We start from the raw sequence: 21,287 nt of genomic DNA on the forward strand, positions 1-21,287 counted from the left end.
CGTGTAGCCAGAGAGGCTGTCCTCGGTCCCTCTGAGCTGTGTTCCTGCTGGCCTCTCTGCTCAGACACACACTGCCCAATGATGTGGCCTGCCTGAAGAAGGGCTCCCCTGCCCATCACCTTGCAGAGCCAGGGGACCCTTGCAGAGCCAGTGCGGGACCCGCAAGGGAAGCCCCCCTCCCGCATGAAGCAGCTCCAGTGAGAAGGGGCACCTGCGAGCCAGGATGGCCCCAAGCCCTCTGTGCTGCCCGGCACTGCCTAGGAAATGAGAGAGGGCCCAGGGCCTTGCCGACAGGCCTGCTTCCCTCCTCTTCTCTGCCAGCGGGAGAGCTTTCCTGGGGCTGCGACACTGGGGCTCCCAGCGACACTGGAGCTTTGTTGAGCGACCCTGGGCTGCGGAAGCTGGAGCTGGACCATCGGGGGCTTCTCCTTCGAGCCCCATTCCCCTGCCCCGTCCCTTGCAGCTGGGATCACGAGCATCCGTCTCCTGAGGGAGAAAGCTCCCTTCCCCACTAGTGGTGCAAGCTGTTGGAAGCTCCCTGGAAGAACTTTTACAAGGAACATACACAAGTCGAGCTGCCACACATCTTCTTTGTTTTATTATTCTGCCTGAAGGAGCTCTTGGGCCTGCGGGTGGTCGTTGTGGTTCGCCGTCTTCCCGTGAACCTGTACTCGGTACACGCAGGTGTACTCTGGGTTTCCCCAGTTGCTCTGCACCTGGAATTTGATGTAGCGAAAGGTCCTGGGAAGCTCCTTCTGTAAAGAAATGGGGGGAGGCATCATTACGCAGGTGGCAAGAGCCACAGCACATCGCCAGAGCCCCCTCTGCCCGCACTCCCCCTGCTGAGGGCCAAACGGCAGCCCTGACGAAGGAAGAAGCAAGGGCAACCAGACCCCTCTTTGCCAGGACCAAGGAGGAGCTTCTCGGTGCCTAGAAAGCAAAGGCCTGGCCTCAGAGGCTTGCTGAGGGGAGCTGTGGAAACCAGAGGCGCTTTGCTGCCTGGGCTGCCGTGGGACACGGGGAGAGTCCCGCTGAGGGGGGAGGACATCTGCCGTCCTCCTTCCTGCCGTCTCCCCTGAGGGGGACTGTTTCCCTTCCCGGACCCCTTCCCGCTGCTGCTTTCTCTGCGCTACCCGAAGGAAAAGGAAAGCCCTTGCAAAGGTGGGGCAGCTGCCTCGGCCAGCAGAGCAAAGCCCCTTTTGCTCTCCTCTTGCCGTCTTCCCTGCAGGAGCCAGGAGCATGGGAGAGCAGAGGGGCTGGCTGGGGTGATCCCCCGCACTCTCTCCTCCAAGGACTTGCAGACAACCCTGCCTTCTTCCCGGGCATCCTGGCCACAGCTCTTGCGGTACCTGCACATGGAATGTCTGAGCGATCTCCTTGTGCACATCGTAGGTGAATGTCCCCAGGAGAGTTTCTGCCGTTGCCTCATCCACTCCCTCAAAGACAAGAGACAAAGGGAGCGGGTCAGGCTCGAGCAGGGCGTCAGAAAAAGGGCATGCCGAGGCCGAACCCGGGAACCCCTCCCCACCTCCCTTGGCTCTAGTGGTAGTCTAGCACAGCTCAGGGTGACTCTGGGTCAGGGTGCTTTGAGCACGTGCTCCAGGATCTCTGCTTCATGGCCAAGGAAGAAGCCCCCAGAGGCACAGAACCCCCACGTGCCCCCACTGGTCCCCCAGGGGATGCGGTGCTCTGCAGGGGATGCGGTGCTCTGCGGTGCTCCGCCGCATCTGTCTGTCTCCCAGACAGATGTCTGAGAGAAGCCCCCGCGAGAAGCACGCCTCTGGTACAGCTTTTCCCCGCGGCCGGGCCCCCCCCAGCAGCGCAAGGCAAAGACTTACGCAGACAGCAAAGTCTTTGGGGCACTGCTGACTTCCCCGGAAGGAGAGACTGCCTCGGAGATATGCCAGATGGTGAAAGCCATCGGCCAGATTTGCTCAGGCAGCCGGATGACCACGTGGCCCCGAGATCCCTGGAAAGCCCAGCAGTTGCCAGGGGCAATACGGGTCTGAAACCAGAAAGCCACGACCATCAGCGGCAAGGCAGGCAAAGAGCCAACAGAGCTGCCTGTTTGGCCAGAAGCAGAGACCTTGCCTTGCCTGTGAGCTGCCATCCTGCTCGTAAATGAGTACAAGTTGACGGGCAGCAGGGCAATATGGAAGTGCTTCTACAAAACCTCTGGGCTCCACCTCCTTTCCCAAGCCAGCTCTGCTTTCTCAGAGCCTGCAGTGACAGGTCTCCCTCGTGTACCTCACCCCAGCGCCCTTCAAAGACTGCGCTGCAGCTGCAAGGTCCAGTGCAGACTTGGACCCTGCTCCAGACTTGGTAGACCAGATCAGGGCCGGGGGCCCAGAGGAGCGTCTCTCACTGCTTCCATGGCTCAGCAGCCCCCACCACTGCCACCCACTCCGGAAAGGGACCCTCAGGGACGCGGTATGGCAGTGGGGCTGTCAAGGGCAAAGTTCCTGGGCAAACTGCAGCCAAGGGTGGTGGGCAGGTCGCAGAAGCTGGGTTTCAGCTCGGTCCCCCTCCTGATGGGAGGGCAGTGCTGTCAGGGATTGCGGGGCTCGGGAATGTGATGCAGACTGCAGGGCGGAGCGATAGGGCCGGGCTGAAGGGAAGTGCCGTGCACTTGGTCTGCCAATCCGAAAGCAAGGAGGTGACCCACAAGTCAGGACTTCCCTGTGCTACCTGCAAGATTGTCTCTGGAGGGTTTGCAGAAGAGAAGCTGAATGGAGAAAGCCACCAGGTCTTCTTGCCTTCCCCACCATAACTCCTGGATGTCCTCTCCTCATCAATGGTGGCACCTGACATGAAGGTGGACAGAGATTAGGAGTTGAAGCAGTGCGTTAGGATGTATATCTCGGGCCTGAAAGCAGAGCTTGGCAGACTTTGGGGGAGTGCCATAGACAAACGGAGGGCAGCGAGACTTCCTGTCTGCATACCTATGGCTTCCAGAGCCCAGTCAGGCATCTGGAGGTAGTTTTCAAGCACCTTCTCAATTGCCGCCTCTGTCAACTGCAGAATTTCCTGGGAAAAAAATGAGAATGGAGAGATGGCAGTGGACCCAAACACACGCACGGGCCGTTCTGCATGAACAGCGAGTCCTAGCACAGAGGCAAGGAGCGCCTCTGTGTCAGAAAACCCAAGGCAAGACCTGTCGGGAAAGGTGCCGACTTTGAGAATGCCAAGGGGAAGCAGCAGGAGGGAGCCCGGAAAGGCAGCGAGGTCTCTGATCTACCCCCAGCACCCTTACCTCTCTCTTCTCCTCTGGGACACCATGGTCTCCGAGGACCTCTCTCGCTGCCTGCAGTATGTTCCCCTTGCAGCAGACACCTGAGCCGCCGTCTCCTCGAGCTCCCGCATCTTCTGCTCCAGCCAAGCCTGTGACTTCCTGGAGGCAAAGAGAAAGCAGGTCTTGTCCAGCAGCCGCCCAGCCTCTGCAGGCAGGCTCCAAACGCCGTGCAGAGAAAGGTCGGACGAGCTTGGGTCACCCCTCGCATCCCCTGGCCCCTTTCCTTCCTCTGGTTTCCAAATGGCTCCCTTCCACCACCGCAGGTAGGAGGCGGGGAAGGTCAGGAGCCCCTGGGCGCGAGGCGAGTGAGCGCAGGCAGCACGAAGCCAGCTGAGACGGCTCCACAGAGTGCATTTCTTGGCAAGAAAGCGCTCTTACCCCAGAGACTCCAGCTCCACTTCAGGAAGCCGCGATGCCTCCTGCAAGATAAAGAGGGGGTGGGATGGCCTCCTTAAGTAGTTTGTTTACTGCCCAAATTGACACTTTGGAGAGGCACTCCGCTGGAGCAAGCACGAGGAGCACTGCCAGGGCTTCCCAAAGGAGACTCCCCTAGGGAGAGCTGGCAGAATTCCCTGCTGCTTCGAGTCACTTTGGAGAGACCCCGACCCCAAGGTTTGGGCTCTTTAGCCAGCCACGTTCAGCAGAGCATCTTTCGGGTCTCTGTCTGACCCCCCCCCGCCCCCAGGTTCTCCGAGAGGTATGCAGGCAGCAAAGGCACCTTCTGCCAAAGTGCTCCACGCTTCGGCCTGCCACCCTGCGGAGGTCACTCGGGAAGATCCGTTCTCCGTGTTGAACCCCATCCAGGCACTAAGGAGACTGCAGGACGAACAGGAGCACCCCCCACCCTCTGCCTCAGCAGTGATGGGCATTTTGACCAAGCACCCCACGTTCCCAGGGGAGGCAGGAGGGCAGAGCCACGGCCTTTGCAGGTCTTGGCTTTCCCACAGCAAGAGACACTTACCTGCAACGCTTCCTTTCCCCACACCGTTGAGCCCCAGCAGTAGACAACAGCTGTGGGTGCCGTTGTCAAGAGATGGTTATTTTCCTCAGGAGCTGGTCCCTCTCCCCAGGACTGAGGGGACCATTTTTGGTCAGGGATACTCACCCGACAGGATGGGGAGCAGCAGGAAAAGGAGCCTCAGGACCCTCCTGCCCTTCTGGTGGCTGTTGCATTGTCTAAGAGAGAGGGAACACTGTTGTTACCAAAGCCCACGGTTGGTACACATATTTGCCAGGGATCCGTTTAGGAGCTCGCTTGCTACCAGGTTCGTGTGCTCAGCACAGCTGCAAGCATGAGGGCCCAGGGCCTTTGGGAAGGTCTGGCCTGTTGCACACCACCCCTGGGACACAAAGACCTCTGGCCTGACACAGGAGCAGCAGCCTGGCCCCACTCGGCTCTCCCCAGAGAAGGGGCAGGGCCGTGCCCCCGGAATGGGATTGCTGGGCTGCCCAGCTGGAAGGCAGTAGTGCAGACAGCCCCCATGCTCTGGGGCTGCCTGCTCCTGCCGGGAAGCCAGGCAGCACACAAGGCTTCTGGCCTGATCCCTCTCTGCTTTCTGGGCCCTCTTGCACCCACCTGCCCAACCTGGCTGGCATCTCCACAGCCCCAGCGCACTGGCCAGACAGAGGGAAAAGCCTGTTCTCCTCCCGAGACCCAAGCACCTCTTTGCTAGGCATCCGCTAGCTGCTGAAAGCGCTCTGCTTCGCGCTACTGCCCACCTCTGCAGCGTGGGGTTTTATGGAGGGCAGCCGGTTATGACCTCACAAGAGCCGACTGGTGATGCCCATGATGACCTCAGAGGGGTTGCTGTGCCACCTGGGAGGGAGAAACCCTGTGGGTTAGCCCCTGCCCACACCTGCAGCTCCCGGAAACAAGGGACCCAGAAGCACGTGGGAGCACAGAGAGCAGCACCTCCTTTGGCTGCCCCGGCAAGCTGCTGGGCCGTTACACACCTCATCCTGTGCCAGGCGGTGGCATGCCCTGTCAAACTCCTGGCAGGAAGGTAGTTTTGTGAGAATCTGGGGAGTTTTAACACTGAATTAGCTCAGGGAATTGCCTTTTGCACACGGGCATTGCCAGCCGCTGATGGCAGGGCACTGCGCTGCTTCAGGAGAGGCTGTAGTCCCACGGGGGTTAGTCCAGAGGCAGTGCCGGTTTAAGCGCTCCCCTCGAAACCCGGTGTGCAGGTGCTACAGACAAGCTCCGAGAGCCGGGCTCTTCCTTTTGTTGCCTCGCTGTAAAATAACTCCCGAAACACACGGAGTATGTTTAGAGAGGAGACATTGCCTTACTCTGCGCAGGGTGCAAGGTGGAATATTTCCACAAATCGAGCACGCCTATTGCAATTCTTTTCAGTATTTATACATGAAAGTTAACACACCCTGCCTATCTAATACATAATCATCAGACTAACTAACCATCCTCTTCTTCCATCGGTCCGTATTTTCTCCGCTTCGATTTAAAGCCACAGTGTGATTTTAATCCACTGCGCATGCCCGCAAGGAGTGTGGGGGGTTGTCCTTTCGTCCCCCAGTTGGGTCGGTGGTCACGATCTCCCCTGCCGCCTTTACCTTTCCCCTAGTTACTGTGATTCCTGTTGTTTTCATGGCTGTTGTGGTGTCCCTTTATCTTTACGGCTCTCCCGGTAAGAGGATGTTCCCGTTATTGGTCTTCAAAGGGTTACAGCTTCGCATTCTGTTAGGACAAACACATGCCTGTTAGTAAAATATGCAGTGCCCGTACCCTCTTATCGAACGTAGGCATTATCTATTACCTTGAAGATTCTACAATTCTCACAGTCTCGGATGCTAGTTGCTATTTCTAACTGCCTATGACTCTCACACTCTAGTATGCTAATTTCTATTCTAACTCTGATCCCTTCTTAACTACTACTAACTCTTATACTATTTCTATTACTATTTCTATTTTATTCTAAAATACACACTCATATACTAAAATATTCTAAAATGCATACTCATATATATACGATTCAAGGTGACACTTTGCCCCGCGTCAGGCTCCTCACCCACCTCCTTGGGCGTTCGGCAGCCTGCAGGATTGAGCTGTGAGAGCACTGTGCGCATCCCCTCAGGGCGACTATGAGCGAGCTGGGCATGTGGGTACTCCACAGACGCCTGCGGGGCTGGCCTGGGAGCAGGGAGCCCAGTGCTGCCCAGGCTCCCAGGGCTGGGGTCAAGCAGCCTGGTGCGCAGGTCGCTTCAGGCTGGAAGACCAGCCGACGCAGACTCCCACCTCTACATGCACCCAGGGCTGCTCAGACGCACGTGTTTTCACACGCTTACTAACGGAGATGACGCTCTGCACTGTGGAAATGATCAGCAGCAAGGCTGGTGCTCTCTTTCTCCTTGTGCTGCTGTCCTGGCCTCCCTCCCTGCCTCCCTTCCTCCCTCTTCCCAGTGCTGGGGCCGGCCGCTGTCCCCAGGCCCTAGGAAGAGCTGCTGCAGGCACCCAGAGCGCTCCCCGGACAGCCCTGTGCCACCTCCTCTGCCTTGCTGGCTGCCCAGGGATGTTCCTTAGCCCACGGCCATCTGGGCACTGAGGGAATGTGCTGCTCCTGGCGAGCAGCTGGCTGGGGGCTGCTCCAGGTCATAGAATCATAGAATGGTTTGGCTTGGAAGGGGACCTTTAAAGGTCATTTAGTCTAACCCCCCTGCCATGGGCAGGGACATCTTTCACTAGGTAAGTTGCTCAGAGCCCCATCCAACCTGACCTGGAACACTTCCAATGATGGGGCATCTACAACTTCTCTGGGCAACCTGTTTCAGTGTCTCACCACCCTTATTGTAAAACATTTCTTCCTTATGTCCAAGCTAAACCTGCCCTCTTTCAGTTTAAAACCATTGCCCCTTGTCCTGTCCCTACAAACCTTGGTAAAAGTCTCTCTCCGTCTTCCTTCTAAGCCCCCTTCACATATTGAAAGGCCGCAGGAAGGTCTGTCCAGAGCCTTCTCTTCTCCAGGCTCAACAACCCCAGCTCTCTCAGCCTTTCTTCATAGCAGAGGTGTTCCAGACCTTGGATCATTTTTGTGGCCCTCCTCTGGACCTGCTTTAACAGGACCGTGTCCCTCTCGTACCGGGGACCCCAGAGGTGGACGCAGTACTCCAGGTGGGGTCTAACGAGAGCGGAGTAGAGAGGAAGAATCCCCTCCCTCCACCTGCTGGCCACGTTTCTTTGGAGGCAGCCCAGGGTACAATTGGCTTCCTGGGCTGCGAGCGCACATGGCCGGCTCATGTCCAATTTTTCGTCCACCAGGATCCCCAAGTCCTTCTCCGCAGGGCTGCTCTCAATCCATTCATCCCCCAGTCTGTATTGATATTGGGGTGGCCCTGACCAAGGTGCGGGACCTTGCACTGGGCCTTGTTGAACTTCACGAGAGGTTTGCTACACCACTCAGCTTGGTGTCCTCTGCAGACTTGCTGAGGGTGCACTCAATCCCACCGTCTATGGTGCTGATGAAGATATTCAGTAGCATTGGTCCCGGTACGGACCCTTGAGGGACACCAGTTTGTTACTGGTTTCCACTTGGACATTGTGCTCTTTGGACGTGGCCATCCAGCCAGTTCCTTATCCATCTAGCGGTCCCTCCGTCAAACCCGTGTCTCTCCAATTTAGCAGCAAGAATGTTGGGGAGACCGTATCAAAGGCCGTACAGAAGCGTAGGTAGATGGCATCCGTAGCTCTTCCCTTGTCCACCGATGCAGTCCCTCCGTGGTAGTAGGCCACTGGATTAGTCAGGCACGATTTGTCCTTGGTGAAGCCACGTTGGCTGTCTGTAATCACCTCCCTGTCTTCAATATGTCTTGAAATGTCTTCCAGGAGGATGTGCTCCATGATCTTATCGGGCACGGATGCGCTGGAGGGGTCTGCAGCCCTCCTCAGGGGTGAGCCTCTGCAGGAGCATGGCAGATGTCTGCTGCTGTCAGGCTGGCCCAGCACAGGAGCGGCCCAGGACGAAAGGGCCCGACCTGAGCTGATCCTTCTTCAATCTGTCGGCTTGCCAGGACAACTGGCCAGGGCGTTTTGGCTGGAGCGCCCTTGGGAGGGAGCCGCGGCCTTCTCCTGCGGCTGCTGGGAAAAGCCCTGCCCTTACTGCAAGGCAGGGTGCTGGGCCTGGAGAAGAGGGAGCTGGGCGTGTAGCCAGAGAGGCTGTCCTCGGTCCCTCTGAGCTGTGTTCCTGCTGGCCTCTCTGCTCAGACACACACTGCCCAATGATGTGGCCTGCCTGAAGAAGGGCTCCCCTGCCCATCACCTTGCAGAGCCAGGGGGACCCTTGCAGAGCCAGTGCGGGACCCGCAAGGGAAGCCCCTCCCGCATGAAGCAGCTCCAGTGAGAAGGGGCACCTGCGAGCCAGGATGGCCCCAAGCCCTCTGTGCTGCCCGGCACTGCCTAGGAAATGAGAGAGGGCCCAGGGCCTTGCCGACAGGCCTGCTTCCCTCCTCTTCTCTGCCAGCGGGAGAGCTTTCCTGGGGCTGCGACACTGGGGCTCCCAGCGACACTGGAGCTTTGTTGAGCGACCCTGGGCTGCGGAAGCTGGAGCTGGACCATCGGGGGCTTCTCCTTCGAGCCCCATTCCCCTGCCCCGTCCCTTGCAGCTGGGATCACGAGCATCCGTCTCCTGAGGGAGAAAGCTCCCTTCCCCACTAGTGGTGCAAGCTGTTGGAAGCTCCCTGGAAGAACTTTTACAAGGAACATACACAAGTCGAGCTGCCACACATCTTCTTTGTTTTATTATTCTGCCTGAAGGAGCTCTTGGGCCTGCGGGTGGTCGTTGTGGTTCGCCGTCTTCCCGTGAACCTGTACTCGGTACACGCAGGTGTACTCTGGGTTTCCCCAGTTGCTCTGCACCTGGAATTTGATGTAGCGAAAGGTCCTGGGAAGCTCCTTCTGTAAAGAAATGGGGGGAGGCATCATTACGCAGGTGGCAAGAGCCACAGCACATCGCCAGAGCCCCCTCTGCCCGCACTCCCCCTGCTGAGGGCCAAACGGCAGCCCTGACGAAGGAAGAAGCAAGGGCAACCAGACCCCTCTTTGCCAGGACCAAGGAGGAGCTTCTCGGTGCCTAGAAAGCAAAGGCCTGGCCTCAGAGGCTTGCTGAGGGGAGCTGTGGAAACCAGAGGCGCTTTGCTGCCTGGGCTGCCGTGGGACACGGGGAGAGTCCCGCTGAGGGGGGAGGACATCTGCCGTCCTCCTTCCTGCCGTCTCCCCTGAGGGGGACTGTTTCCCTTCCCGGACCCCTTCCCGCTGCTGCTTTCTCTGCGCTACCCGAAGGAAAAGGAAAGCCCTTGCAAAGGTGGGGCAGCTGCCTCGGCCAGCAGAGCAAAGCCCCTTTTGCTCTCCTCTTGCCGTCTTCCCTGCAGGAGCCAGGAGCATGGGAGAGCAGAGGGGCTGGCTGGGGTGATCCCCCGCACTCTCTCCTCCAAGGACTTGCAGACAACCCTGCCTTCTTCCCGGGCATCCTGGCCACAGCTCTTGCGGTACCTGCACATGGAATGTCTGAGCGATCTCCTTGTGCACATCGTAGGTGAATGTCCCCAGGAGAGTTTCTGCCGTTGCCTCATCCACTCCCTCAAAGACAAGAGACAAAGGGAGCGGGTCAGGCTCGAGCAGGGCGTCAGAAAAAGGGCATGCCGAGGCCGAACCCGGGAACCCCTCCCCACCTCCCTTGGCTCTAGTGGTAGTCTAGCACAGCTCAGGGTGACTCTGGGTCAGGGTGCTTTGAGCACGTGCTCCAGGATCTCTGCTTCATGGCCAAGGAAGAAGCCCCCAGAGGCACAGAACCCCCACGTGCCCCCACTGGTCCCCCGGTGCTCTGCAGGGGATGCGGTGCTCTGCGGTGCTCCGCCGCATCTGTCTGTCTCCCAGACAGATGTCTGAGAGAAGCCCCCGCGAGAAGCACGCCTCTGGTACAGCTTTTCCCCGCGGCCGGGCCCCCCCGAGAAGCGCAAGGCAAAGACTTACGGAGACAGCAAAGTCTTTGGGGGCACTGCTGACTTCCCCGGAAGGAGAGACTGCCTCGGAGATATGCCAGATGGTGAAAGCCATCGGCCAGATTTGCTCAGGCAGCCGGATGACCACGTGGCCCCGAGATCCCTGGAAAGCCCAGCAGTTGCCAGGGGCAATACGGGTCTGAAACCAGAAAGCCACGACCATCAGCGGCAAGGCAGGCAAAGAGCCAACAGAGCTGCCTGTTTGGCCAGAAGCAGAGACCTTGCCTTGCCTGTGAGCTGCCATCCTGCTCGTAAATGAGTACAAGTTGACGGGCAGCAGGGCAATATGGAAGTGCTTCTACAAAACCTCTGGGCTCCACCTCCTTTCCCAAGCCAGCTCTGCTTTCTCAGAGCCTGCAGTGACAGGTCTCCCTCGTGTACCTCACCCCAGCGCCCTTCAAAGACTGCGCTGCAGCTGCAAGGTCCAGTGCAGACTTGGACCCTGCTCCAGACTTGGTAGACCAGATCAGGGCCGGGGGCCCAGAGGAGCGTCTCTCACTGCTTCCATGGCTCAGCAGCCCCCACCACTGCCACCCACTCCGGAAAGGGACCCTCAGGGACGCGGTATGGCAGTGGGGCTGTCAAGGGCAAAGTTCCTGGGCAAACTGCAGCCAAGGGTGGTGGGCAGGTCGCAGAAGCTGGGTTTCAGCTCGGTCCCCCTCCTGATGGGAGGGCAGTGCTGTCAGGGATTGCGGGGCTCGGGAATGTGATGCAGACTGCAGGGCGGAGCGATAGGGCCGGGCTGAAGGGAAGTGCCGTGCACTTGGTCTGCCAATCCGAAAGCAAGGAGGTGACCCACAAGTCAGGACTTCCCCTGTGCTACCTGCAAGATTGTCTCTGGAGGGTTTGCAGAAGAGAAGCTGAATGGAGAAAGCCACCAGGTCTTCTTGCCTTCCCCACCATAACTCCTGGATGTCCTCTCCTCATCAATGGTGGCACCTGACATGAAGGTGGACAGAGATTAGGAGTTGAAGCAGTGCGTTAGGATGTATATCTCGGGCCTGAAAGCAGAGCTTGGCAGACTTTGGGGAGTGCCATAGACAAACGGAGGGCAGCGAGACTTCCTGTCTGCATACCTATGGCTTCCAGAGCCCAGTCAGGCATCTGGAGGTAGTTTTCAAGCACCTTCTCAATTGCCGCCTCTGTCAACTGCAGAATTTCCTGGGAAAAAAATGAGAATGGAGAGATGGCAGTGGACCCAAACACACGCACGGGCCGTTCTGCATGAACAGCGAGTCCTAGCACAGAGGCAAGGAGCGCCTCTGTGTCAGAAAACCCAAGGCAAGACCTGTCGGGAAAGGTGCCGACTTTGAGAATGCCAAGGGGAAGCAGCAGGAGGGAGCCCGGAAAGGCAGCGAGGTCTCTGATCTACCCCCAGCACCCTTACCTCTCTCTTCTCCTCTGGGACACCATGGTCTCCGAGGACCTCTCTCGCTGCCTGCAGTATGTTCCCCCTTGCAGCAGACACCTGAGCCGCCGTCTCCTCGAGCTCCCGCATCTTCTGCTCCAGCCAAGCCTGTGACTTCCTGGAGGCAAAGAGAAAGCAGGTCTTGTCCAGCAGCCGCCCAGCCTCTGCAGGCAGGCTCCAAACGCCGTGCAGAGAAAGGTCGGACGAGCTTGGGTCACCCCTCGCATCCCCTGGCCCCTTTCCTTCCTCTGGTTTCCAAATGGCTCCCTTCCACCACCGCAGGTAGGAGGCGGGGAAGGTCAGGAGCCCCTGGGCGCGAGGCGAGTGAGCGCAGGCAGCACGAAGCCAGCTGAGACGGCTCCACAGAGTGCATTTCTTGGCAAGAAAGCGCTCTTACCCCAGAGACTCCAGCTCCACTTCAGGAAGCCGCGATGCCTCCTGCAAGATAAAGAGGGGTGGGATGGCCTCCTTAAGTAGTTTGTTTACTGCCCAAATTGACACTTTGGAGAGGCACTCCGCTGGAGCAAGCACGAGGAGCACTGCCAGGGCTTCCCAAAGGAGACTCCCCTAGGGAGAGCTGGCAGAATTCCCTGCTGCTTCGAGTCACTTTGGAGAGACCCCGACCCCAAGGTTTGGGCTCTTTAGCCAGCCACGTTCAGCAGAGCATCTTTCGGGTCTCTGTCTGACCCCCCCGCCCCAGGTTCTCCGAGAGGTATGCAGGCAGCAAAGGCACCTTCTGCCAAAGTGCTCCACGCTTCGGCCTGCCACCCTGCGGAGGTCACTCGGGAAGATCCGTTCTCCGTGTTGAACCCCATCCAGGCACTAAGGAGACTGCAGGACGAACAGGAGCACCCCCCACCCTCTGCCTCAGCAGTGATGGGCATTTTTGACCAAGCACCCCACGTTCCCAGGGGAGGCAGGAGGGCAGAGCCACGGCCTTTGCAGGTCTTGGCTTTCCCACAGCAAGAGACACTTACCTGCAACGCTTCCTTTCCCCACACCGTTGAGCCCCAGCAGTAGACAACAGCTGTGGGTGCCGTTGTCAAGAGATGGTTATTTTCCTCAGGAGCTGGTCCCTCTCCCCAGGACTGAGGGGACCATTTTTGGTCAGGGATACTCACCCGACAGGATGGGGAGCAGCAGGAAAAGGAGCCTCAGGACCCTCCTGCCCTTCTGGTGGCTGTTGCATTGTCTAAGAGAGAGGGAACACTGTTGTTACCAAAGCCCACGGTTGGTACACATATTTGCCAGGGATCCGTTTAGGAGCTCGCTTGCTACCAGGTTCGTGTGCTCAGCACAGCTGCAAGCATGAGGGCCCAGGGCCTTTGGGAAGGTCTGGCCTGTTGCACACCACCCCTGGGACACAAAGACCTCTGGCCTGACACAGGAGCAGCAGCCTGGCCCCACTCGGCTCTCCCCAGAGAAGGGGCAGGGCCGTGCCCCGGAATGGGATTGCTGGGCTGCCCAGCTGGAAGGCAGTAGTGCAGACAGCCCCCATGCTCTGGGGCTGCCTGCTCCTGCCGGGAAGCCAGGCAGCACACAAGGCTTCTGGCCTGATCCCTCTCTGCTTTCTGGGCCCTCTTGCACCCACCTGCCCAACCTGGCTGGCATCTCCACAGCCCCAGCGCACTGGCCAGACAGAGGGAAAAGCCTGTTCTCCTCCCGAGACCCAAGCACCTCTTTGCTAGGCATCCGCTAGCTGCTGAAAGCGCTCTGCTTCGCGCTACTGCCCACCTCTGCAGCGTGGGGTTTTATGGAGGGCAGCCGGTTATGACCTCACAAGAGCCGACTGGTGATGCCCATGATGACCTCAGAGGGGTTGCTGTGCCACCTGGGAGGGAGAAACCCTGTGGGTTAGCCCCTGCCCACACCTGCAGCTCCCGGAAACAAGGGACCCAGAAGCACGTGGGAGCACAGAGAGCAGCACCTCCTTTGGCTGCCCCGGCAAGCTGCTGGGCCGTTACACACCTCATCCTGTGCCAGGCGGTGGCATGCCCTGTCAAACTCCTGGCAGGAAGGTAGTTTTGTGAGAATCTGGGGAGTTTTAACACTGAATTAGCTCAGGGAATTGCCTTTTGCACACGGGCATTGCCAGCCGCTGATGGCAGGGCACTGCGCTGCTTCAGGAGAGGCTGTAGTCCCACGGGGGTTAGTCCAGAGGCAGTGCCGGTTTAAGCGCTCCCCTCGAAACCCGGTGTGCAGGTGCTACAGACAAGCTCCGAGAGCCGGGCTCTTCCTTTTGTTGCCTCGCTGTAAAATAACTCCCGAAACACACGGAGTATGTTTAGAGAGGAGACATTGCCTTACTCTGCGCAGGGTGCAAGGTGGAATATTTCCACAAATCGAGCACGCCTATTGCAATTCTTTTCAGTATTTATACATGAAAGTTAACACACCCTGCCTATCTAATACATAATCATCAGACTAACTAACCATCCTCTTCTTCCATCGGTCCGTATTTTCTCCGCTTCGATTTAAAGCCACAGTGTGATTTTAATCCACTGCGCATGCCCGCAAGGAGTGTGGGGGGGGGGGGTTGTCCTTTCGTCCCCCAGTTGGGTCGGTGGTCACGATCTCCCCCTGCCGCCTTTACCTTTCCCCTAGTTACTGTGATTCCTGTTGTTTTCATGGCTGTTGTGGTGTCCCTTTATCTTTACGGCTCTCCCGGTAAGAGGATGTTCCCGTTATTGGTCTTCAAAGGGTTACAGCTTCGCATTCTGTTAGGACAAACACATGCCTGTTAGTAAAATATGCAGTGCCCGTACCCTCTTATCGAACGTAGGCATTATCTATTACCTTGAAGATTCTACAATTCTCACAGTCTCGGATGCTAGTTGCTATTTCTAACTGCCTATGACTCTCACACTCTAGTATGCTAATTTCTATTCTAACTCTGATCCCTTCTTAACTACTACTAACTCTTATACTATTTCTATTACTATTTCTATTTTATTCTAAAATACACACTCATATACTAAAATATTCTAAAATGCATACTCATATATATACGATTCAAGGTGACACTTTGCCCCGCGTCAGGCTCCTCACCCACCTCCTTGGGCGTTCGGCAGCCTGCAGGATTGAGCTGTGAGAGCACTGTGCGCATCCCCTCAGGGCGACTATGAGCGAGCTGGGCATGTGGGTACTCCACAGACGCCTGCGGGGCTGGCCTGGGAGCAGGGAGCCCAGTGCTGCCCAGGCTCCCAGGGCTGGGGTCAAGCAGCCTGGTGCGCAGGTCGCTTCAGGCTGGAAGACCAGCCGACGCAGACTCCCACCTCTACATGCACCCAGGGCTGCTCAGACGCACGTGTTTTCACACGCTTACTAACGGAGATGACGCTCTGCACTGTGGAAATGATCAGCAGCAAGGCTGGTGCTCTCTTTCTCCTTGTGCTGCTGTCCTGGCCTCCCTCCCTGCCTCCCTTCCTCCCTCTTCCCAGTGCTGGGGCCGGCCGCTGTCCCCAGGCCCTAGGAAGAGCTGCTGCAGGCACCCAGAGCGCTCCCCGGACAGCCCTGTGCCACCTCCTCTGCCTTGCTGGCTGCCCAGGGATGTTCCTTAGCCCACGGCCATCTGGGCACTGAGGGAATGTGCTGCTCCTGGCGAGCAGCTGGCTGGGGGCTGCTCCAGGTCATAGAATCATAGAATGGTTTGGCTTGGAAGGGGACCTTTAAAGGTCATTTAGTCCATGGGCAGGGACATCTTTCACTAGGTAAGTTGCTCAGAGCCCCATCCAACCTGACCTGGAACACTTCCAATGATGGGGCATCTACAACTTCTCTGGGCAACCTGTTTCAGTGTCTCACCACCCTTATTGTAAAACATTTCTTCCTTATGTCCAAGCTAAACCTGCCCTCTTTCAGTTTAAAACCATTGCCCCTTGTCCTGTCCCTACAAACCTTGGTAAAGTCTCTCTCCGTCTTCCTTCTAAGCCCCCTTCACATATTGAAAGGCCGCAGGAAGGTCTGTCCAGAGCCTTCTCTTCTCCAGGCTCAACAACCCCAGCTCTCTCAGCCTTTCTTCATAGCAGAGGTGTTCCAGACCTTGGATCATTTTTGTGGCCCTCCTCTGGACCTGCTTTAACAGGACCGTGTCCCTCTCGTACCGGGGACCCCAGAGGTGGACGCAGTACTCCAGGTGGGGTCTAACGAGAGCGGAGTAGAGAGGAAGAATCCCTCCCTCCACCTGCTGGCCACGTTTCTTTGGAGGCAGCCCAGGGTACAATTGGCTTCCTGGGCTGCGAGCGCACATGGCCGGCTCATGTCCAATTTTTCGTCCACCAGGATCCCCAAGTCATTCTCCGCAGGGCTGCTCTCAATCCATCACTAGTGGGGTAGCTGTTGGAAGCTCCCTGGAAGAACTTTTACAAGGAACATACACAAGTCGAGCTGCCAAATATCTTCTTTTTTTTATTATACTTCCTGAAGGAGCTCTTCAGCTGACGGGCCTGAAGGGCCTGCGGGTGGTCGTTGGGGTTCGCCATCTTCCTGTGAACCTGTACTCAGTACATAGAGGTGGGCAGGCAAGAGCCGTCGTGGGCCGTGCACAGGCAGAAGGGAAAGCAGGAGCCACCTCCCTCTGACCCGTCAGCTGACATTCATTGAAGAGGTCACACACTTGTCCTGCAATCACAGACTTCTTTCTTTATTTCAAAACAACTGGGACCTCCCTGGGCAGCTCCCTAAGGCGGCCGCCAGCTTTGGTGGCAGGACCCAGTTGAGGACGTCCGTCTTCAGGAGGACTAGGAGGAGGACGGCGAGCTGCAGGAAGGCGAGGAACAGAAGAAGGCTCCTGGGGGACAGGAGAGAGGAGTCAGGCAGAGCAGGGTGCAAATGTGTCTCAGCTCTTTCCAACCACCCTCTTCGAATGCCACCGTGGGACTTCGCACCCTGCTGGGCACAACGCTCCCAGCTCAGGGCTGGGCTGAAGGGCCCAGGCATCTCTCGCAGCTCTACTCTACATCTGCCCAGTGGGCCCCCAGATCCCCCGTGCTACGCCCCCCAAGCTGGGAAGAGAAGAAATACTGCACCATTTCATCCCAGAGAAGGCCAAAGCTGCCCGATACCCTTGGACCACTGGCACGGGCATCCCACTGCCTATGGAAGAGCCCCGGCACCCCGAGCCCCCTGGGCAACTCACCGCAGCCAAGAAGTGATCTTCTGCCTCCTTGATGCCAGCCGCCCCTCCTACAGGCCAAGGCACAGCAGGGACATGTGTTGGGGTGTGCGAGGTGGACGAGGTTTGGGGGCTCAGACCCCCTCCCTCGTCCCCGCTGAGACCGGTGCCCCCGTGGCCCCCGGCCACAGTGCAGACCCTTCCCTCCCCAAGGCCCACAGCGGGGTTGTCTCTCCTACCAGCCGCACAGCCACCATCTCCTGCAGCAGCGACTCCTCCGTCTTGTCTGCCTGCGCCGTCTTCCCCCTGCTACGGACACCGTGGGGTTTGGGGCTGTGAAAAGAGACCTCGGCCAGCATGGCAAACCCCCGGGTGGCCAACAGGGAGCCAGGGTGCTGCCCAGCCTCTGCTGGGGCTGGCACCAGGCACCCCCGCCGTCCCAGCACTGCACAGACCCACCCCCCGCCCCTGTCCCACCCCAGGCCTGCGGGGCGTGGAGGAGAGCCTGGGAGCTGCTTAGAGTTGCGCAGAGCTGCTTCCACGAGTCCCGAGTTGCTCAGAGGTGTTTTGAGCCGCTTAGGAGAAGACAAAGGGCTCTCCACAGCAGGCTGGAGGAGCGGACAGGAGCCAGAAAGATGTCTGCAAGCGGCACAGCTCTGCCCGGAGCTGCTCAGCACCCCCCACCCCGCTGCCCCAGGTTTCAGTCAGGGCCCCACGGCCACTCACAAAGCTGCTGGCTCTCGGAGGCCTTCCCGTCTCTCCAGGAGGTGCCGGAGCTTGCTCCTGAGCAGCTGGACAAGCAAAGGTCCCGGTCAGGAGTCCAGGCCATGCCTGCTCTGAGGGGCTTCCCCCCACAGACATGCTGAGCCCCCGTCCCTCCTGTCCCCAGTACCTTCGTGACCTCAACCTGCTCCTGAAGACCTTCTCTCAACTCTGGCCAGGGCTCCCACTGCAAAGCAAGTGGGACACATTGCAGGGAGCCGTGGTGGGAAAGGGCATCCCCAGTCAGACCCCAGGGCACTGGGAGGTCAGGCCAGGGACAGGGCAACAGGCACCCAGGTGTCCTGGGGCTAGCGCCATTGCCCAGCAGCTCCGGCCACCCCGTGAGGGATTTCTGGATGCGGGTCACAGACCTTGATCAGCTCCCGCGCTGCTGGGCCTCCCTCTGCCTCTCCGTGAAAGAGCTTTGCCTGGCAAAGAGGAAGGAACAGGAACATCTCCAGGAGGAGCAGGCGGTGGAGCAGGACCCCCAGGACACTGGCCGGGGCCCAACGCCACACTACCCAGCATCCCCCTCCAGCCCATGCCCGAGTTCCTGTTACACACAGCGTCCCCAGACACACCAGTGAGGGTCACTCGTCCCACCCCTTCCCCAAAGCCATAGTGCTGTGCCTGCAGACCCACATCAGGCTCCCCTGTGCAGCACAGCCACAGCCAAGAGCCTGGGGGATAGCCAGAGGCCCGATCCCTCCATCATGGCCAGAGGCCATATCCCACAGTAAACATCCTCCCCAGCCACACCACTGCCCGTGGCTGCTGGGGTGCACGGACCCAGCACTGGCACCCCCCCCCCCCCCCCCCCCCCGGCCAGGCCTCCTTCCCCCCTCTACCTTCTGTGCCTCTTCCAGGCCGGCGGCTGCCTCCTGTTTGCCACCTCAACGCGCTCCTGCGAGAGGAGAGGAAGAGGAGCAGCCATCAGGGCACTGAGACACTCCCAGGAGTGGCATTATCCCCTCCCGGCTCCCTTTGGGCACGTCCTTTGCCCTCGCGTCCCCTCTCAGTCCCAGCCCTGCAGGCACTGTGGGCAGACAGAGGGACCCCCAGGCCCAACTCCGGACACGGTCCACACCTGGACATGGTCCTGAGCCACTGGCTCTGGGTGACCCCGCTTTGAGCAGGGGCATTGCACAAGACAAGATGATCTCCACAGGTCCCTGCCAACCTCGACCCCTCTGTGATTCGCTAAACTCACCTTCATCCGGGCCATCCACTCCTCCAGCTGCTCGATCTCCTGGCGGATGTTTTCAAAACACCGCACCACAACAGGCTTCTGGGAAGAGGAGCCAGACAACGGCACTGAGCCTGACACAGCCCCAGCCGCCGCAGCTGGGGGACACGGGCAGAAGAGGGGACACTGACCTGCACGCTGAGCTGCTCCATCGTTTCCTGCAGCTCATCCTGCTTCTTCCCCTGCGTGGGGAAAGGAGAGGTCAGGGGCTCAGGTCTTGCAGCCCCAGCCCCCGGGGACAACACTCCACACCTACCAGACGCTGCAGCAGCTCCTTCTGCTTTTGGACTCTGCAGAACACCTCGCCAGGCGCTCCCGGAGCACGCAGAGCTCTTCCTTCAACTCTTCCGTCCGCATGGCTGCACCTGGGGGTGGGCAGCCAGCAGGGTGTGAGGGGCACAGCCACGGGCACTTGTCAGGCACGGACACTCGCGGAGATGCTGCCCTACCCTGGCACACGACCGCACACGGACACGCGGGTGCACTCAGGGGAAGGCACCCCTGCACGGCTGCGCACAGGCACGCCACCCTGCTCACCTGCAGCTGTGCCCAGCACCGCGGGTGCTGGCACAGGTACAGCCATACGCCCACGGGGACAGCCATGCACCCCCTTGTGCTCCCCAAGCACGGGCGCACCCGCTCTCTCTCACGCACGGAACACGGCCACGCACTTGCAGAGTCAGGGACGCCCAGGGCTGGCACGGGAGCCTCCCCGCAGAGAGGGGCACCGTCAGCCAACTGCACTGACGCGCCTGCACCCCCCGCAGCCGGCAGCCCTGTGCGCACGCACGCGCGCACCAGTCCTGTGCCCGGCTTGGCCTGTGCCAGCTGGGTGCCCAGGACTTGGCTGGAGGTGGGGGGCCCCAGGGACCGCTGAGGAGAGAAGGAGCTTCCCCGCCCCTGCTGTGCCGGGCACCCGCGGGGCCCCTCCTGCTGGCGGGGCTGCCCTGCCCTGGGGCCTCTGCGACACCTCCAGCGTCACGATCCTGCCCTGTCAGGTCACAACACCCCCCGCCCCCGGGACCCCCTTCCTTTTGGTCCCCCGCCAGCCCCAGCAGCGTAGCCGACCTCCCCACCTGGCCCTGCCTCGGCCCAGGCTACTGCCTTCCCCCCACCCCACCGCTCGCAGCCACACACAGACCCCCGCCGCCCCTTGCCCAGCCGTGGCTCGCGGGGACTGTGGGGATACTCTGCCCTCACCCTCCTCTCCCCCGTCAGGGGCCTTCGGCTGCACAGCGGACGCAGGACAGCTCCTTGGCGAGTCCTCTCCAAACTCCTGCCCAGCAGCACCGAGCTTCTCCTCCAGATGCTCCCCCGCCTCCGGGAGCAGCCCCTTTATACCCGCCAGGGCGCCCGTGTCACAAGCCCACAGTGACATCGCGGTGACACGGCCACCGCTGCTGCCCACTGTGACGCGGCAATCACCTCCCTGGGGCTGGCGCCAAGAGGTGACGTGGGGCCCAGCCGCGGCCACCGGGGAAACAGGCCATCACTCTCAGCACCCACTCCTAGTGCACGGGCAGGAGTGACCGTGGGCGCCGCGTGTCAGCGTCTCCCTGCGGGGTATGCCTGTCCCGCAGAGTCCAGCTGCGGCAGCTCCTGGCCCCAAGTCCAAGCAGGAGCCAGGCTGCGCACGGACTCCCAGCAGGCACATGCAGGTGCTCACACGCACGCCTGCACCATGGATGTGCGCAGACGGACACACCGCGTGGGCTCCAACACAGGGCTCACGCATCCAGCCCCGCGCTTGCAGGCTCCCGAGAGGAATGGCGTCCCTCTCTTGGTCAGAGAGCCGCGGCTGCCGGCACGCGGGGGACACCAGGAGGAAGGGGTGGGGGCACGCGGCAGGCAGGCAGTGACCCACGAGCTTCAGCTGTGGCCCCTCGAGCGGCTGCGTGCGGCGGTGCCGCACGCAGGAGTTGGCAGCCCGCGTCACTCTGGCCTCCATCCGGCAGGGCCTTTCCCCTTGCAGCAAGACCTGCGAGTGGCTGGAGAAGCTGGCAGGGAGCAGCCGGGGCTGTGCCGGCCTGTGGCTGTGGGGTCGGCAGGGACAGGGCCTTGGGGACAGGGCCACCGGCTATGAGATTGCTGGAATGTGCCCCGTGGGATGGGGGCAACTGGCAAGGGGGCCATGGGAATAGCACCGCTGGGGATGGGGACAGGGGGCCACGGGGCTGTGGGGCCACCAGGGTCCTCCCCAGCCCTCCATTCCCACCTCGGGGCCTGTCTCCGTACCCCCCCGATTTACCCCAATAAACCGCTCAGCTCAAAGTCCATCCGTGTGGGCATCTCCTTCGGGCGCTGGGGCACGAGCGGGGCCCGGCCCCCGGCTGTTAAACGCGCCTTGTCACGGTGCAGAACCCCCACCCCCCGCAGCCTCCTCGTCGCACTAACGCCAATCGCTCTGTGGGAAAGCTGCCACCCACGGGGGACGTCTCCCTGTCGCCACCCGTGGGGC

The 21,287-nt window shown here is 59.9% G+C and overlaps 2 protein-coding genes across 2 annotated transcripts; both read right to left on the minus strand.

The window, feature by feature from the left end:
* Window positions 1–599: 599 nt before the first annotated feature.
* LOC140645941 (SUN domain-containing protein 3-like) lies at window positions 600–8,144 on the minus strand. The gene is made up of 7 exons (XM_072849385.1): window positions 7,947–8,144; window positions 3,254–3,391; window positions 2,943–3,027; window positions 2,689–2,804; window positions 1,849–2,005; window positions 1,350–1,447; window positions 600–755 (listed from the first exon to the last, which is right to left on the minus strand). The coding sequence occupies exons 1-7, from the start codon at window positions 8,142–8,144 to the stop codon at window positions 600–602; spliced, it is 948 nt and encodes a 315-aa protein (XP_072705486.1).
* Window positions 8,145–9,041: 897 nt separating this feature from the next.
* LOC140645942 (SUN domain-containing protein 3-like) lies at window positions 9,042–16,189 on the minus strand. Its single transcript, XM_072849386.1, has 8 exons — window positions 16,125–16,189; window positions 13,489–13,539; window positions 11,688–11,826; window positions 11,377–11,461; window positions 11,124–11,239; window positions 10,272–10,439; window positions 9,792–9,878; window positions 9,042–9,197 (listed from the first exon to the last, which is right to left on the minus strand). Exons 1-8 carry the CDS (start codon window positions 16,187–16,189, stop codon window positions 9,042–9,044), a joined length of 867 nt encoding a protein of 288 aa, XP_072705487.1.
* Between the last annotated feature and the right edge of the window lie 5,098 nt (window positions 16,190–21,287).

The sequence above is a fragment of the Ciconia boyciana genome, unplaced genomic scaffold (assembly GCF_034638445.1).
Source record: "Ciconia boyciana unplaced genomic scaffold, ASM3463844v1 HiC_scaffold_51, whole genome shotgun sequence".
In the NCBI taxonomy this organism is placed as follows: Eukaryota; Metazoa; Chordata; class Aves; order Ciconiiformes; family Ciconiidae; genus Ciconia; species Ciconia boyciana.

Bases quoted from the DNA above. Each gene is read 5' to 3' on its own strand.
- LOC140645941 (XM_072849385.1), bottom strand. From the start codon at position 8,144: ATGGAGCACATCCTCCTGGAAGACATTTCAAGACATATTGAAGACAGG. The intron at 2,805-2,942 runs GTATGCAGACAG...CCTTCATGTCAG, and splicing joins CTGGGCTCTGGAAGCCATAG to GTGCCACCATTGATGAGGAG. The intron at 2,006-2,688 runs GTAGCACAGGGA...TTCTGGTTTCAG, and splicing joins CTCCAGAGACAATCTTGCAG to ACCCGTATTGCCCCTGGCAA.
- LOC140645942 (XM_072849386.1), bottom strand. From the start codon at position 16,189: ATGGCGAACCCCAACGACCACCCGCAGGCCCTTCAGGCCCGTCAGCTG. The intron at 11,462-11,687 runs GTAAGGGTGCTG...TTTTTTTCCCAG, and splicing joins TCCCAGAGGAGAAGAGAGAG to GAAATTCTGCAGTTGACAGA. The intron at 9,198-9,791 runs GTACCGCAAGAG...ATTTCTTTACAG, and splicing joins CTCAGACATTCCATGTGCAG to AAGGAGCTTCCCAGGACCTT.